Source organism: Jaculus jaculus, chromosome 3 (assembly GCF_020740685.1).
Source record: "Jaculus jaculus isolate mJacJac1 chromosome 3, mJacJac1.mat.Y.cur, whole genome shotgun sequence".
NCBI lineage: Eukaryota > Metazoa > Chordata > Mammalia > Rodentia > Dipodidae > Jaculus > Jaculus jaculus.
The window spans coordinates 20,395,191-20,410,260 of NC_059104.1; the positions used below are offsets into that span (position 1 = coordinate 20,395,191).

At 43.1% G+C, this 15,070-nt stretch overlaps 1 protein-coding gene across 2 annotated transcripts in view; it reads right to left on the reverse strand.

Annotated features, from left to right (window-relative positions):
- Gpc5 (glypican 5) overlaps window positions 1-14,764 on the reverse strand; it is a 1,425,487-nt gene extending 1,410,723 nt beyond the window's left edge. Inside the window, exon 1 of one of the 2 annotated variants that reach the window (XM_045146480.1) lies at window positions 14,602-14,764. In XM_045146480.1, the coding sequence (XP_045002415.1) occupies window positions 14,602-14,764 (163 nt within the window). Of the gene's footprint in view, window positions 1-13,344; window positions 13,535-14,601 lie in introns of those variants that run through there. The other variant, XM_045146481.1, reaches the window with a different exon arrangement.
- Window positions 14,765-15,070: the final 306 nt, after the last annotated feature.

A 15,070-nucleotide genomic window follows, 5' to 3' on the forward strand; every position in this document is an offset into this window, starting at 1 on the left:
GGGGAGACAGACATTATACTACTGACAAGTCTGAGTGCAATGCACAGGAAATTATGTATATGAAAGATTTTCAGATGTCCATCGAATACCTCCACATCTGTATAGATGGCACACGGTTTTCTTAGGACTTCCTCTTATTTACGTACACATCTAATCTCATAGATGACCCCCTTCCTGAATTTTATTTTAGCTTACAACAAAAAGAATTTGGATTAGTTCCTCCTTCGGGTAGAAGGTTCATGGTCATATTTTCTGTGAAGACGGCCACTCTATAGCAAGGAAAAAATAAAAACCTAATCCACACAGAGTAAGAGTTGGAAGCATTGTAATCCTGTCACATTTCTGCAGCCTGTATTCATTTGTCTTCACTGTCCGTTGAGGTATCTAAATACACTTCTGAAGTGTTCCTATTTCAAGGAAGTTTAAGTTGGCTTCTGTCACTTGAATGTGAAAGTGAACTAGTTTGCAGGAGCTGTCGTCTTAGGCTTATCATTGCTTAACATTGCTCTATGGAAAATGACTTCCAATGAGGACAAAACTGCAAATGAGCCCCAGAGTCTAACATAATATCCCAAGACAGAAGTGATGTTCCCTTTCTCAAAAAGATACACCCTTAAAGATATGGCCAAAATGATGAGCTCTGATGCAGAGCTGACTTCAGAAACGATCCTTCGTTCTGAAATTAGTCTAGAGCAGTTCATTTCCAGGGACAAAATGTGAGTAATAATTTTACTCATGGTAGCACAGCATCAAACAGCAACTCTCCAAATTCGGAGACAGAGATCATGTCAAGCTGAAAAATGGGTTAGCTCACGAAGGGGCTGATAAGCTACATCAAAGTCAAAACTGTTAGTAAAAAGAGAAATAAGGTTGTGTATATTTATTACTCCGTGGAATTTGGACTCTGAAAGGCCTAATTACTCACAGAAGCCCTTAGAGAGTAGAACTGCAAAGGCTTCATCTCAAGGCTCCTAGGTGTGAATCATAAACACATATAAACTCATTGCTGAATAGGTTTGAACATGCCTTACTATTAAAAAAATAATCATTTGCAAAAATTCAAAAACATAAAAGTTTCTGAAGTATAGTATTTTGTTTTTGTTTTGTTTTACAGAGAGAGATAAAAGAGAGACAGGGAAAATGAGTGTGCCAGGGCCTTCAGCCAGTACAAATGACTCCAGATGTATGCACCACCTTGAGCATCTAGCTTTACATGGATACTGGAGAATCAAATTCTAGTTGTTAGGCTTTGCAGACAAGTACTTTAACCACTGAGCAATCTCTCCATCCCAGTAGTTTTATTTTGAAGTGATTTTTTTTCTTCAAATTCTATTTCTCAATATTTTCTAATATTTTTTTAAACTTTTTGTCTATTTTTTATTTATTTATTTGAGAGCAACAGAGAGAAAGAGGCAGGCAAATAGAGAGGGGCATGCCAGGGCCTCCAGCCTCTGCAAATGAACTCCAGATGCATGCACCACCTTGTGCATGTGGCTTACATGGGTCCTGGGGAATCAAGCCTCGAACAGGGGTCCTTAGGCTTCACAGGCAAGTGCTTAACTGCTAAGCCATCTCTCCAGCCCAGTATTTTCTACTATTGATGCCATTGTATGTACAGTGTTTGGAGGTTATTCAGACCTAACATGACATGCAAGTAGTCTCATCTACTTGTTTTTTTTTAAGATTTTTTAAATTTTATTTATGAGAAAGAGAGAGAATGAGAATGGGCACCCCAGTGTCTCCTACCAGATGCATGTGCCAGTTTGTGCTTTACATGCACAGTGGGGAATCAAACTCAGGCCATTACACTTTATAAGGAAGTCTCCCAGTCCCACCTATTTTCTTTAATAAAGTCATAACTTGATTTTTTTTTCCTTTCAACCATATTAAGTCATCAGTTTGGTTTATATAACTTTGGTGGCTTTAACATACTTGGCTTGATATTTGCATAATTGCCTGTAATTTGTCATTTAATTGACATTAATATACTTATAATATCTGCAAATTTAGTCTATAAAATTTTTATATATATACATATATATGTATGTATGTATGTATGTATGTATGTATGTATGTATGTATATAGTTGTTGCAATCCTTATACTTTCTTGTAAATTGGAATTGGTATGCCAAAAGTTATGCAAATTTCAAATCTTGAACATTCCTCTGAATGGACAATCTGTAACAGACTTATATCTCAGTGTTTATAGATGAGAGCATATTATTTCCTAAAATTGTAAATGAATTAAATGCAAAATACTTCATACCCCTAAACATTTTTTGCACTCCTAAACTTATCAATGTAAAAGGAAAACTATTTTGCTTCTATAAAGTGAAGGTTTTTACTATTACAGGCACAGATCTAAACAACTTCACCTGATAAATAGCACCTTGAAGAATTCATTGATTTTTCTGCTGTTTGAGTCTTAGCATGTTATTCCTATTTCCTTTACCTGTAAAGTTAGTCAAAGCTCTTTTTTTAAAAAATGCCTTTTTCTAACCCAGAGTAAAATGTGTGCCAAGCCTGGTGAGCACAGACGGTTAATCTCTTCGTTTTATTGACCTACTTCAGTTTCAGCTCATTAAACACAGACATCTGAATGATCAGAAGAAAGTGAACCAAATGTAACTTGGTGTGACCTTACTGAATAAGTTATGCCAAATTCAAAGAAATCTGAACAGGTAATTTAATATTGACAGTTTTTCTCTTAAAGAATATATATCCAATGAACAAGAATATCCAGGAATAACTTTTTTTCTCTCATTCACTTTCTTTGATCAATAAAGGCACACTGTTGGTGTGACTTTTCCCTTAACACCCTCTTCAGATCTTATTCTCTCCCAAAATGAAAAAAAAAAAAAAAACAGAATATGAGTTCTCAAAAGACAGATACAAAGATGACTCATATTGTCTACATGAAATCATAAAACTAAAACAAATTTCACTGTAAAACAGAAGGAAATAGTAATTCAAACCCATTACCCTAATGAGCAAAATGTTTTATCACGTAACGAGACAAGTCTAATAGCTTTTAAATTATGAGCATTCTTGAAACATTTGTAAGTGAAGAACTTCACCATATCAAAATATACATGTTTGTTTCAGTAATATAGTCTTAAGTAATTGTATTTAGGTAAAACCTCTTCATGCCACTTCTAAGATATCCTAAATAATGAAGCACACTTCATGCTGACAGATATTTTCCTCATATTTCACTGAAAACAGATATTGACGACTAAATAAATGTATATCATCAGCCAGTAAGCAGACGGAGAACATGATGCACAACGGAATGTGGCTCCACCTCACAAGGAAACTCCTGTCATGTTCAACAATATGGATGAATGTGGAGCACATTATGTGGAGTGAAACAGACCTTGTTACTAACAGACAAATACTGCATGATCCTACTCATGTAAATCCAAAACGAGAACTTAGAAGAGCCAAGAGTAGAATGCTGACCACCCGAGGCAAGTCTGGGTTAGTTCAGGGGAAGGTATCAGTCAACGGTTACAAAAGTACAGCTTGCTTATCCACAGTCTGCCTTTACTCTACTTGGTCTGCATGGAATCTGAACTTGAAGTCTGCATACTTTAACAACGATCTTTTCAGCTCCGCAGTTAATTTATGGAGAGGTAATGGTACATGTTTGCTGCTCTCAACATGGAATTGACACAGAAGGAAGTGAAGAATGGTTTCATAATTTATTACTGTTAATTTCTTCATGAAAAATATACCCTTTTGGAAGAAATATATCCAAATAAAATATAAGCCTTCTAGTACGGAGTGAAATGCCCAATGCATCTATTGGACCCACACAGTGTTTTTCCATTTTCTCAACAATAGGTCAATAAAGCTCTAAGTCAGACTGGGCCATGAGCTACAGGATGATAACAGCTATGCAAATGAATCCCTTAACTGCTAAATACTTTACCTATCCCTGCAGGACACTGGAAGAAACACTCTTGCAGACTTTTGTCTGATGATACACTTGCTCCATTTCAAAAATGATAGATAAAAACTTTAAATTTAAATTGTAAAGTGTTGGCTCTCCTGTGTCCAGAGGATAGCAGCAGGAAAGAAAAGCTCTGGGTCCCATAGAGCTTCCAGAGACTGAAATGGCTGGGAATCTTTTACAGCCCTGGGGCTTTTTAAAAAATCTATGGCTTGCAGATGTTAGGGAAAGTTTCCTGGGCTATGCAAAGCAGCAGACTCTAAATGGCTAAAAATGTGCTTAAGTGAGGACACTTAAACCAACTGGATGTGTAAAATTTTCAGTTAGGCTCTGCTAGGCTTTAATCTGATGGCCCCAACCTGCTATGAAAAGAAAAAGAGAGAGAAAGAGAAAGAGAAAGAACCCATTTTGAATCCATGTTTTTAACACTATATAAAACATTAGCAAGAAATATTGCATATAGATAGCAGAATCTTTAGTGTTCAGTATTCATGGACTTAATTCTAGACCTCAACGGAAAAACCACAGAGGTTAAAAAGATGTGCCATGGGCTGGGGGTGTAGCACTGTGGTAGGAGTAATTGCCTAGGTCTTATATAAAGCTCATAAAGCCCAACATGGTGGTGCACACCTACAATCCCAGCACTCAGGAGGTGGAGATAGGAGAATGAAAAGTTCAGGGTCATTCTCAGCTACAAAGAGAGTTAAGAGGCCAACCCAGGTTACATGAGAGCCTTCTCAAAAACAAACAAGCCAATAAACAAATGCTTCTTGTAGCTTTACCAAGTGGTATGTGTATTTAACTTGCATTTTGTTCCATCCCCTGTTCTAGACATCCAGACAGTCTACAGTGAAAGAGGCACAAGTCAGTGCCAGTTGCATCATCCACAAGGCACCAGGCCAGAAGAAGATGCTTTGGTCTTCAACTTCAACACGGTGATGGCCAGAGCATGAAAGCAAATGCAGGAACTTTCTGAATGTGTAATCCTGCATGGCAGCATGGGTTTTTTAAATGCCCATGAAATTGGTCCTGGTAGCTATTCCCTTTGTCTTTACTGCGCACGTAATCCAGAGGTGAGAGATTTAGAACTGAAAAAGAAGGAATGCAGCACTTGTGTAAGTGCCGTGGAGGAAAAGAAAAGGCATTCTACAATAATCCCTGGAGTGACCTAATTCAGTGAACTTTGATTTCAGCTGGGATTGGAAACATGCACACATGCCAGCTATGCGATCTGTGTGTGTGTGTGTGTGTGTGTGTGTGTGCGTGCGTGCACACGCGTGCGCATGTGTGCATGTGAGTAGACCCCGCAGATTGCACAGCTTACGATGATGATCCCCTGCAAGGGTGATCTTGCTCCTCATGGTAATATGTAGACATAATCTTGGTTACTACAACTTGATGGAAGGTGTTGGAACTGCTGCCTTCTACTGGGTGGAGGGCAGAGATGCCCCTAACACCCTATAATGTGCACAACAGTCTTCTCAAAGAAGAGCTGCTCAACCCAAAATGCCAACGATGCTGAGGCTAAAAAAAATGTTAGTGCAGAATAATGAATGTAAATCACATGCAAAGCTGTGAGTGGAGCAGAAGTTGGATATATTTGCCTCTTATGTCTTGAACATATGGTTGTATTGTAGTGGATCTATAAAAACCTCTATTTCTAACATCAAGGAAGAATTTAAGTTATGCTATGGTGTTTCAATGGACTACTTTATGGCCACCAAAAATATACTTAAGATAAGGTATGATGGCATGATAGTGAGAAATACTACTGTGCCCATATCTGAGGAAAAAAAAAAAAAAACATGTTATAGAGCAAGATAAAATAATGCAATGTGCTTGTCAAAGCATATTATGGGTTTCACAGAATCCTGACAGTAAAAATCTTGAGTTGGTTATTTCCAAACAGTAACATAGTTTGACTTTCTTTGTATTTTTCAGTACTTTAAAATTTCAACAAAATGCACATTCTTTGATAAAACCATGGAAATACTAAAGCTCATTTTTCTTTCTATAAAATATGTCCTGCTCAGGCTGGAGATGGCTTAGCAGTTAAAGTGCTTGCCTGCAAAGCCAAAGGACCTCTGTTTGATTCCCCAGTTCCCATGTTAACTAGATACACAAAGTGACACATACATCTGGAGTTCATTTGCAGTGGCTTGAAGCCCTGGCATGCCCCCTCTCTCCCTCCCTCCCTTCCTACCCCCCCCCCCCCGCTCTCTCTTTCTCTCTCTTCCTTTTCTCAAATAAATAAAAATTTTAAAATATGGGCTGGAGAGATGGCTTAGCGGTTAAGCGCTTGCCTGCGAAGCCTAAGGACCCCAGTTCGAGGCTCGGTTCCCCAGGTCCCACGTTAGCCAGATGCACAAGGGGGCACATGCATCTGGAGATCGTTTGCAGAGGCTGGAGGCCCTGGCGTGCCCATTCTCTCTCTCTCCCTCTATCTGTCTCTGTGTCTGTCGCTCTCAAATAAATAAATGAATGCATAAATTTAAAAAAATAATAATAATAAATATGTCCTGCTCCCTTGGTATAGCTATGAGGACCTGATACAGCTAATAAAAACCTGAACTGGGGCTGGAGAGATGACTTAGCAGTTAAGCACTTGCCTGTGAAGCCTGAGGACCCCAGTTCGAGGCTCGATTCCCCTGGACCCATGTTAGCCAGATGCACAAGGGTGCACACGCATCTGGAGTTTGTTTGCAGAGGCTGGAGGCCCTGGTGTACCATTGTCTCTTTATATCTGCCTCTTTCTCTCTTTCGCTCTCAAATAAATAAATAAAATAAAAAGCTGAACTGTTTACAATGATTCATGGAAGAATAAGTAATCATCTTATGATAGTTTTAGCAGTGTAATTAGTGACATTTGAAATTCACTAATGATGAGAAGTAGAAGAATATTGAGCCTGGTTAGTACTGTTTTTTCTTGCATCTGAAGGTCTTTTTTTTTTTTAATACAGCTAGAGAAAATGAGTACCCTCCATTGAAACAAATTGCTACTGTTATTTAATGGAGTAGAGAGAGCATCTATCTCAACATGAGTGCATTTTAACAAAACCATGATTATAACAAAAGACCACTTATTTATTAGCCCTATTTACTTAGGAGAGGCTAGTTAAGAATATTGCTCTCTATCTTATCAGTTAATGATAAAAAAGAAGATACAGATTTAGAAGACATTGTTATAGAAATATAAGGACTATATGAAAAGCACGTTATACACACATATTAGGGGACCACAGCAATCTATGTTCCAGAAATCCTTAACTGGCTGGACAAACAAGCAAATATAACATACTATTCTTAAGTTCCTCAAACTGCACTGATTCATTTATACAACTGTTTAATAATAATAAAATAATTAACATTATTAATAATAACATCCCATCCCAGTGAAAGACCATTGATCCAAATTTTGGCTTTGGATATTTGATAACCATCACTGTGCTACAGTGGAGTGGAGGTGCAGGCAGACGTGAAAGAGGAGGTCGAAGAGGAAGTGAAGGTCAGGGAGGAGGAAGTGAAGCCAAAGAGGTGAAAGTGAGGGAGAGATGAGAGTGGCGAGTGAGACCGAGGTGGAGTAAGTAGAGGAGGGTGGAGGTGCACTAGAGGCTGAAGATGGAGCCAGTAGGGGTTGCAGCTCACAGAAACACAGACTTCTAGTTCACAAGGAGAACAAATAAAATATTGAGAAGTGGGCTGCAGAGATGGCTTAGTGGTTAAGCGCTTGCCTGTGAAGCCTAAGGACCCCGGTTCGAGGCTCGGTTCCCCAGGTCCCACGTTAGCCAGATGCACAAGGGGGCGCACGCGTCTGGAGTTCCTTTGCAGAGGCTGGAAGCCCTGGCACGCCCATTCTCTCTCTCTCCCTCTATCTGTCTTTCTCTCTGTGTCTGTCGCTCTCAAATAAAAAAAAAAAAAATTAAATAAAAAATATATAGAGAAGTATTAAAGAAAAATACTGAAAACTCCAGTAAAGCTAGGACTGGGGAGGGAGGTGACAAGCCTAAGTACCTGAGTTCTATCCTTAGTATACACCTGTAATCCCAGCTGAGGACCCCTGGGCTCAGTCGGGTAGCCAGTATAATCTCATTTGATCTACAGGCTATTGAGAGAACTTGTCTCAAAATAAAACTGACAGGGTTCTCAGGATAAACACCCAAAGCTGTCCCCCAAACATACCCACACACACCCCAGAGCCCACACACAGATGAACATGCTATACCCTCACCCCTCCACACACACACACACACACAAGCAAAATCAAGTATAGTAAGATCCTAGATATTAAAGAGGCTGTGGAAATGTTTCAATGGTTAAAGACACTTGCTTGCAAAGTGTGAAAGCCTGGTTTAAATTCTCCAGTATCCACATAAAGCCAGTTGCACAAAGTGCTGCATGTATCTGGAGTTTGTTTGCATTGCCAAGAGGTCTTGACACAGTCCCTCATTTCCTTCCTCCCTCCCTACTTACAAAGAAAATAGATAGATAGATAGATGATAGACAGATAGATAGATAGATAGATAGATAGATAGATAGATAGATAGATAGATGATAGATGGTTCAAAACTTGCCTGCAAAGCTTAACAACCTGGGTTTGATTTCCCAGTACCCATGTAAAGCCAGATGCATGTGTCTGGAGTTCATTTGCAGAGCCTGGAGGCCCTGGCCTGCCCATTTTCTCTGCCTCTCTTCTATCTCCCTCTCTGCTTGCAAATAAATATTTGAAAAAGTAATAAGAGGGCTGGAGAGATGGCTTCGTGGTTTAGGCTCTTGCCTATGAAGCAAAAGGATCTAGGTTTGATTCCCTAGTACCCACATAAGCCAAATACACAAGGTAGTGTATGTGTCTGGAGTTTGTTTGCAGTGGCAACAGGCCCTGGAATGCCCATTCATATTCTCATTCTCTCTCTCTCTCTCTCTCTCTCTCTCTCTCTCTCTCTCTCTCTCTCTCTCTCTCTCTCTCTCTCATGTGTGTATGTAGAATCTGTCTCAGGCTCGAGAGATAACTTAAAGATTAAGCTGCTTGTTTGCCTGTGGACACACAAAGGTGAGGCAAGTGCAAAGTCACACATGCCCACTAGGTGGCACAAGTGTCTGGAGTTCAACATCAGTGTCTGAGGCCCTGGTGCACCAATTCTCTCTCTAAAATTAAAAAAAAAAATCTGCCTCTTTATCTCTCTCAAATAAATATTTTGAAATATTAAAAAAATTAAAAATATATTGACAGTAAACAACACTTTTAGAGTACTTCTTATGTGCCTGGAGGTGTCATCTTATATACACTATTTTGCTTCATATCACATTTCCAGAATATTCCCATTTTACAGATGAAAAATAAATATAGGTTCAAGTACAGAAATTTATTAACGCCAGACACAGAACTATAAGTAGCAGTTCCGACTTTTGAAACACAGATCGTGGGACTGGGGATGTAGCTCAGTTAGCAGAGTGCTCGCCTAGCATGTACAAAGCCCTGGGTTCCATATAAACCCCAACCCTTAAGTAAATGCAGGAAGATTAGTAGTTCAAGGTGAGCTAGAGACCAGCATGAACTATGGAAGACCTTGTTTCAAAAAAAAACATAGGGCTGGAGGGCTAAAGACATGGCTTAGCAGAGGCTGGAGGCCCTGGCCCACCCATTTTCTCTGTCTCTCCTCTCTCTCTCCCTCTCTCCCTCTCTCTCTCCCTCTCTCTCTCCCTCTCTCTCTCCCTCCCTCCCTCCCTTCCTCTCTCCCTCTCTCCCTCTCTCTCTCTCTCTCTCTCTCTCTCTCTCTCTCTGCTTTCAAATAAATATTAAAAAAAAAATAAAAGGGGGCTGGAGAGATGGCTTAGCGGTTAAGCACTTGCCTGTGAACCCTAAGGACCCCAGTTCGAGGCTCGGTTCACCAGGTCCCACATTAGCCAGATGCACAAGGGGGCGCACATGTCTGGAGTTCATTTGCAGTGGCTGGAAGCCCTGGTGCGCCCATTCTCTCCCTCTCCGTCTATCTGTCTTTCTCTCTGTGTCTGTCACTCTCAAATAAATAAATAAAAAATGAACAAAAAAATATTTAAAAAAAAAATAGAAGGGCTGGAGAAATGGTTTAGTGGTTAAGGCTCTTGCATGCAAAGCCAAAGAATGTAGGTTCAATTCCCCGGGACCCACATAAGCCAGATGCATAAGGTGGCACATGTGTCTGGAGTTCATTTGCAGTGACTGGAGGTCCTGGAACACCCATTCTTTTCTCTCCCTCTCTCTCTCTTCCTATCTCAAATAAATAAATTAAATTAAATTAAATATTTTTTAATAAAATGGGGCTGGAGAGATGGCTCAGTAGTTAAGGCACTTGCCTACAAAGCCTAACAACCTGGGTTTGATTCCCCAGTATCCACCATAAAACCAGATGCACAAAGTGGTTCATGTATCTGGAGTTTGTTTACAAAGGCTAGAAGCCCTGGCATACCCATTCTCATTCATATTCTCTCTCCACTCTCCTTGAAAATAAATATTAACAAAGGAAAACAATGGGCCTGGAGAAATGGCTTAGCAGTTAAGATGCTTGTCTGTAAAGCCTTAAGGACCCAGGTTCAATTGTCCAAGTCCCACATAATCCAGATGTACAAGGTGGTACATGCATCTGGAGTTTGTTTGCAGTGCCTAGAGACTCGCATACCCATTTTTTTCTTTCTGCCCCACCCAATCTCAAAAATAAATTAAAAAAAATAAAAAAAGGAAGTGAAGGGGGGTAGGGAAGGGAACGACAGGAAAGGGAGAGTAGGGCAAGAAAGGGAGGGCAGAGAAGGGAAGGGGAGAGCAGAGGAGGGAACAGGAGGGCAGAGGAGGGAGGGAACCTAGACGTCTATAATTTCAAACCCAGAGTCACCAGTTACATTGTTTCTCTTCACTGTAAGAATGAGACAAACCGGCCAGTGTGAGATATGATCACAATGAAAGCTGTAACAGTACATAGAGTTTTATTTAAAGTGTTTATAGTATTAAATTTTCATTTTGCTGTGTAAAATTTACCATTTTTCTATATCTAGCCAAGTTCTCTTAAATAAGAGAGGTTGTTAGAGCTTAGAGGTTTAGTGTCCCACAGAAGGCCCCTGTACTAAAAGCCTGGTCTCCAGAGTGACACTATTGAAAGATAAAGCTTTGGGAGAGAGCCTTAAGTCATTGAGTGTCTTCAAAGGAGGCTGATGAACCCTGCTCTCTTCCTGGCTCACAAAGTCTCCTGAGATACCCACTTTCACCACAGTTCGCTGCCTGCCAAGAGCCCAAAGCCACCAAGCCACTCCAAACCAGGAGCTGAAATAAACCTCTTCTCTACCAGTTCATGGTCCCGTGTGTATTTTGCAGTAGTCATGACAAGTTCTCTGACAGTAACCTTTCACAACTTTTGATGCAGAGATTATACTAGATACAAAGTTCTCCATCCATAAACACCTACTGAAAACTAGTCACATACAAATTGTCTGACAGCCCTGTTTTGAATACATCTCTGAATTGCTCTATAATGGGAGAAACAATATATGTGTGCGCAAAACATTGTGTGAGTAGGATTTTCAATGGGAGAGCATTATTGCTCCTCCACAATAAGTGAAAATAGAAGGAACTTCAAAAGGTGCCCCCACTCACAGTTCTTTTCTGAATAAAATAAACAAGAGCAAAGGGCACCTTGGCTACTACTTAGGAAATAACATCGGAACCCAAGAAATCTGTAATTCTCATCACATTTGTGCCTTCTTTCTTTTCTCGCATTTCTCATCCAAGCATCCTTGGGAGCTCAATAGGCTTAAGAGAACGGGAGCACTCAGAGAACAAAGGTGAGGAGAATCGGAGAAGCAGCTGAAATGGCTCTTCTCGCCAATTTAATCATTCCCAATTGGGTAACATTTTTCTGAACATGTAAAAATCACAAATGTAGAAGAAGCTGCAAAAAGTTTTTCTATCTACTTATGTTATGAAAGTAGTATTTAGCCAGACTCCACTGCACTCTGGACAAGAAATGAAAAAAAAATTCACTAAAATATACATCCCATAAAAACAAATATTAAATTAAACATACACGTTTGAGCCGATGGAAGGCTGTATGCCAAATATATTTATTAAAAAAATGATAGTATTTGCATCCTTGTTTGGAAATGACTACTTATATATATTCTCTATGTACTTGAGATAAAGGTGACTGTAGAAAAAAAAAGATTACTCCTACTACAACTGATCATATTATGTATCAGATTTTATATAAATGCCAAAATAAAGAAAATAAGTTTATGGAATATATGCCATATGTGACACACAATTTTGGAATGGGAAATTTTTAGTGCAAGAAAAAGAAAGAGGAACCAAGGTTAAACCAAACAGTTTAATATTTTATTGAATTATTCAAATAAGTGAATGGTCAACAATAGAGACACAAGAAAAATTCAGAATTATATCAAATCCACATATAAAGGCCTTTAATCGGGTAAGTCAAAATCAGCATAATTTCACATGACTTTTTTTTTTAATGAACACATCAAAAGAATGAAGCAGAGCTGGAGAGAGCGCTTCCGCGGTTAAGTCACTTGCCTGCGAAGCCTAGGGACCCAGGTTCAATTCCCTAGGGCCCACATAAGCCAGATGCACAAGGTGGCGCATGCGTCTGGAGTTCATTTGCCTGTGGCTAGAGGCCCCTGCGTGCCTATCCTCCCTGTCTCCCTCCCTTCCTCCCCCCCCTCGGATAAATAAACATTTTTTTTTCAAAAACAATTCAGCAGTGATTTCACCAGCACCAGTGATGTCCCGGACTCTAACTGGCCTGACCCCTACACTGGAAGGAGATTTGATCTCCTTTCAAGCCACACATCAAGAACGGCAGTAGCAGTGGGGCCCCAGGCCAGGTGGCTTACCAGGGAAGTTGCTTGCCCCTCCTGGCACTCTGTACTGAGTGTACTAAACACCAATAATGCCAACCATGCCCTGGTCTGTGGAGCACGGCTCACTATTCCCTTCAGTCCTGGTAAAAGGCTGTCTCGGTGATTAATATTCTGGAAAGTTCCTCTTCGGAGCAGAAGACACATACAAGGCTCTAGAAATAAAATGCAACAGCCTCCAGCCAACGTGAGCGTGGTTTTCAGCGGGCACCAGGAACACTAATACCAGAAGGGATGAACATCAAGGCCTTACCAGGGGAGTGTCAAGACACATTGAATCCGTCAGCCAAAACCATGGCATTTAGGTGGCAAAATCTGATCATTTGTGTGAGAATTTCATAGCTCAATGCCCTCCACACACACACACACACACACACACACACACGCACGCACGCACGCACGCAGCAGCAATTTATTTCTTCACGAAAGCATGCATTTCAGTAAGAAAATATGTATCTATAAGAAGATATTTAAGGAGGCAAGAATTTACCTAAAATGAGAATATTCACTATGTTGATTCAAGTAGAAAGACCCTCTGGTAGTACTGAGCAGGTACTAACAGATGGGTCCTATGTTCCCAGACATCCAGACGTTCTTCCAGAGAAGGAAGATAGGAGTTGGCTTTCCCGGGCAGAAAAGCAATCGCAAAGGTGCTTCCTGTGGGGTCGGGCTAAAGGCAAGTCTCCTCACCCTGGAAACTCCTGGACAGAGGGCAGATTTTTAGACCGGAGCACTTTCTTTGTTCACTCCACAACCTCCCCGCGTTCCGAGCGCCCGGTGCTGTTTTCAGCAGCAGCTAGGGAGGGACAGACAGCCCGGTCTGGACTTGGCTCGTGACACCTGCGACAGCCACGGACCCCGGGGGCCCGCTGTGTCAGGTCGGAGGAGCGCAGGATGCCCCCTAAACAGAGAAGACACCCTGCGCGGCGGGGATGGGAGCCGGTGCCCGGAGCGCAGGCGAAAGACGCCCGAGGGAAGCTCGATCTGCCCCCGCCTCGCTAGCTGCCCGCTGCCCCTGGGAGTGTCTCCCTCCTCGGTGCTCCGTGGCTCCCCCAAACGCGCAGTTTGATCGCCTGTTGACCCAACGCCTCTGGGTTAGGTCTCTAAGGTTCTGGGAGACAGACTGGGCAGTTCACTTCGGGTTCCGGTGGCAAGGCTTACTGCCAGGTCACGAAGGGGCAGCTAAAGGTCACGTCTGAGCGTACGAATTGCAGACAGGATCTGCTGCCTCTCGGGCCAGTGGTGCTTTTATTGTCAAACTTGGACAACCGACCCAACTCCTTGCAGTGCGTGAGAACACCATTAACCCTGGTGTGAAATTCCCTCTCTCTCTCCCTCCCTCCCTCTCTCTCTCTCTCTCTCTCTCTCTCTCTCTCTCTCTCTCTCTCTGTCTGTCTGTCTGTCTGTCTCTGTCTCTCTCTCTCTCGGGGGGACAGCTTCGCCTGGGTCCCCAGATCTCGGCTTTCCAGGCTCCTCCCCGGGCATCCTGCAGACTAAGGAGAGCTCGGACGGGCATCAGCCCCGAGCTGCGGGAGCCTCGGGCGCGGCGTGGGTGTCCCCGAGCGGGTCCCGCTGCGCCCGCGGGTTCACGCCAGCATCCCCCCCCCCCGTGCCCCCGAGGTCTCCCGGGGATCCACCCCGAGCGGCCGCAGGGCCCCGAGAGGTCCTCTTCCCACGCACCGCCAGCTCACGGGAGGGCGCGGAGGCTCTCCGAGGGCCCCTGCCCGCCCCGGCCGGCCGCTCTTACCTGCCCGCGGCGAGTCCGGCAGCCCCTTGCCGGCTCCCCCGAGCCGCCAGTGGAAAAGTTTGCGAACTTCTTCGCAGGTCTCCACGCCCTCGCTTCGGCTCGACCCCAGGAGAGCCAGGAGCAGGAGCCCCCGCAAGCCCAGGCGCCAGGTCCGCGCGTCCATGCTCGGTGTCCGCGTCGCCCCTGGCCCGGCGGACCCCACGGTCTCCCGCGCGCGCCGCGCTGCCGCCGCCGCCGGCTGGGGAAGGAGATGCGATGCGCGGCCGGCCGAGGCTTCTCGGAGCCGCGAGCCCAGGGCGGGCGCTGCGGGACGCCGGCTCCACCTGCGAGCGCCGGGCTCTCCGTCGGACCGGCCCCGAGGCCGAGCTCTGCCTCTGCCCCCCGCGTCCCAGCTCGCAGAGGCGCCCGGAGGAAAAGCTGCGGAGCCGCGCGCGCGCACGCACCGCCCGCCAGCATCCGCCGCAGCCGC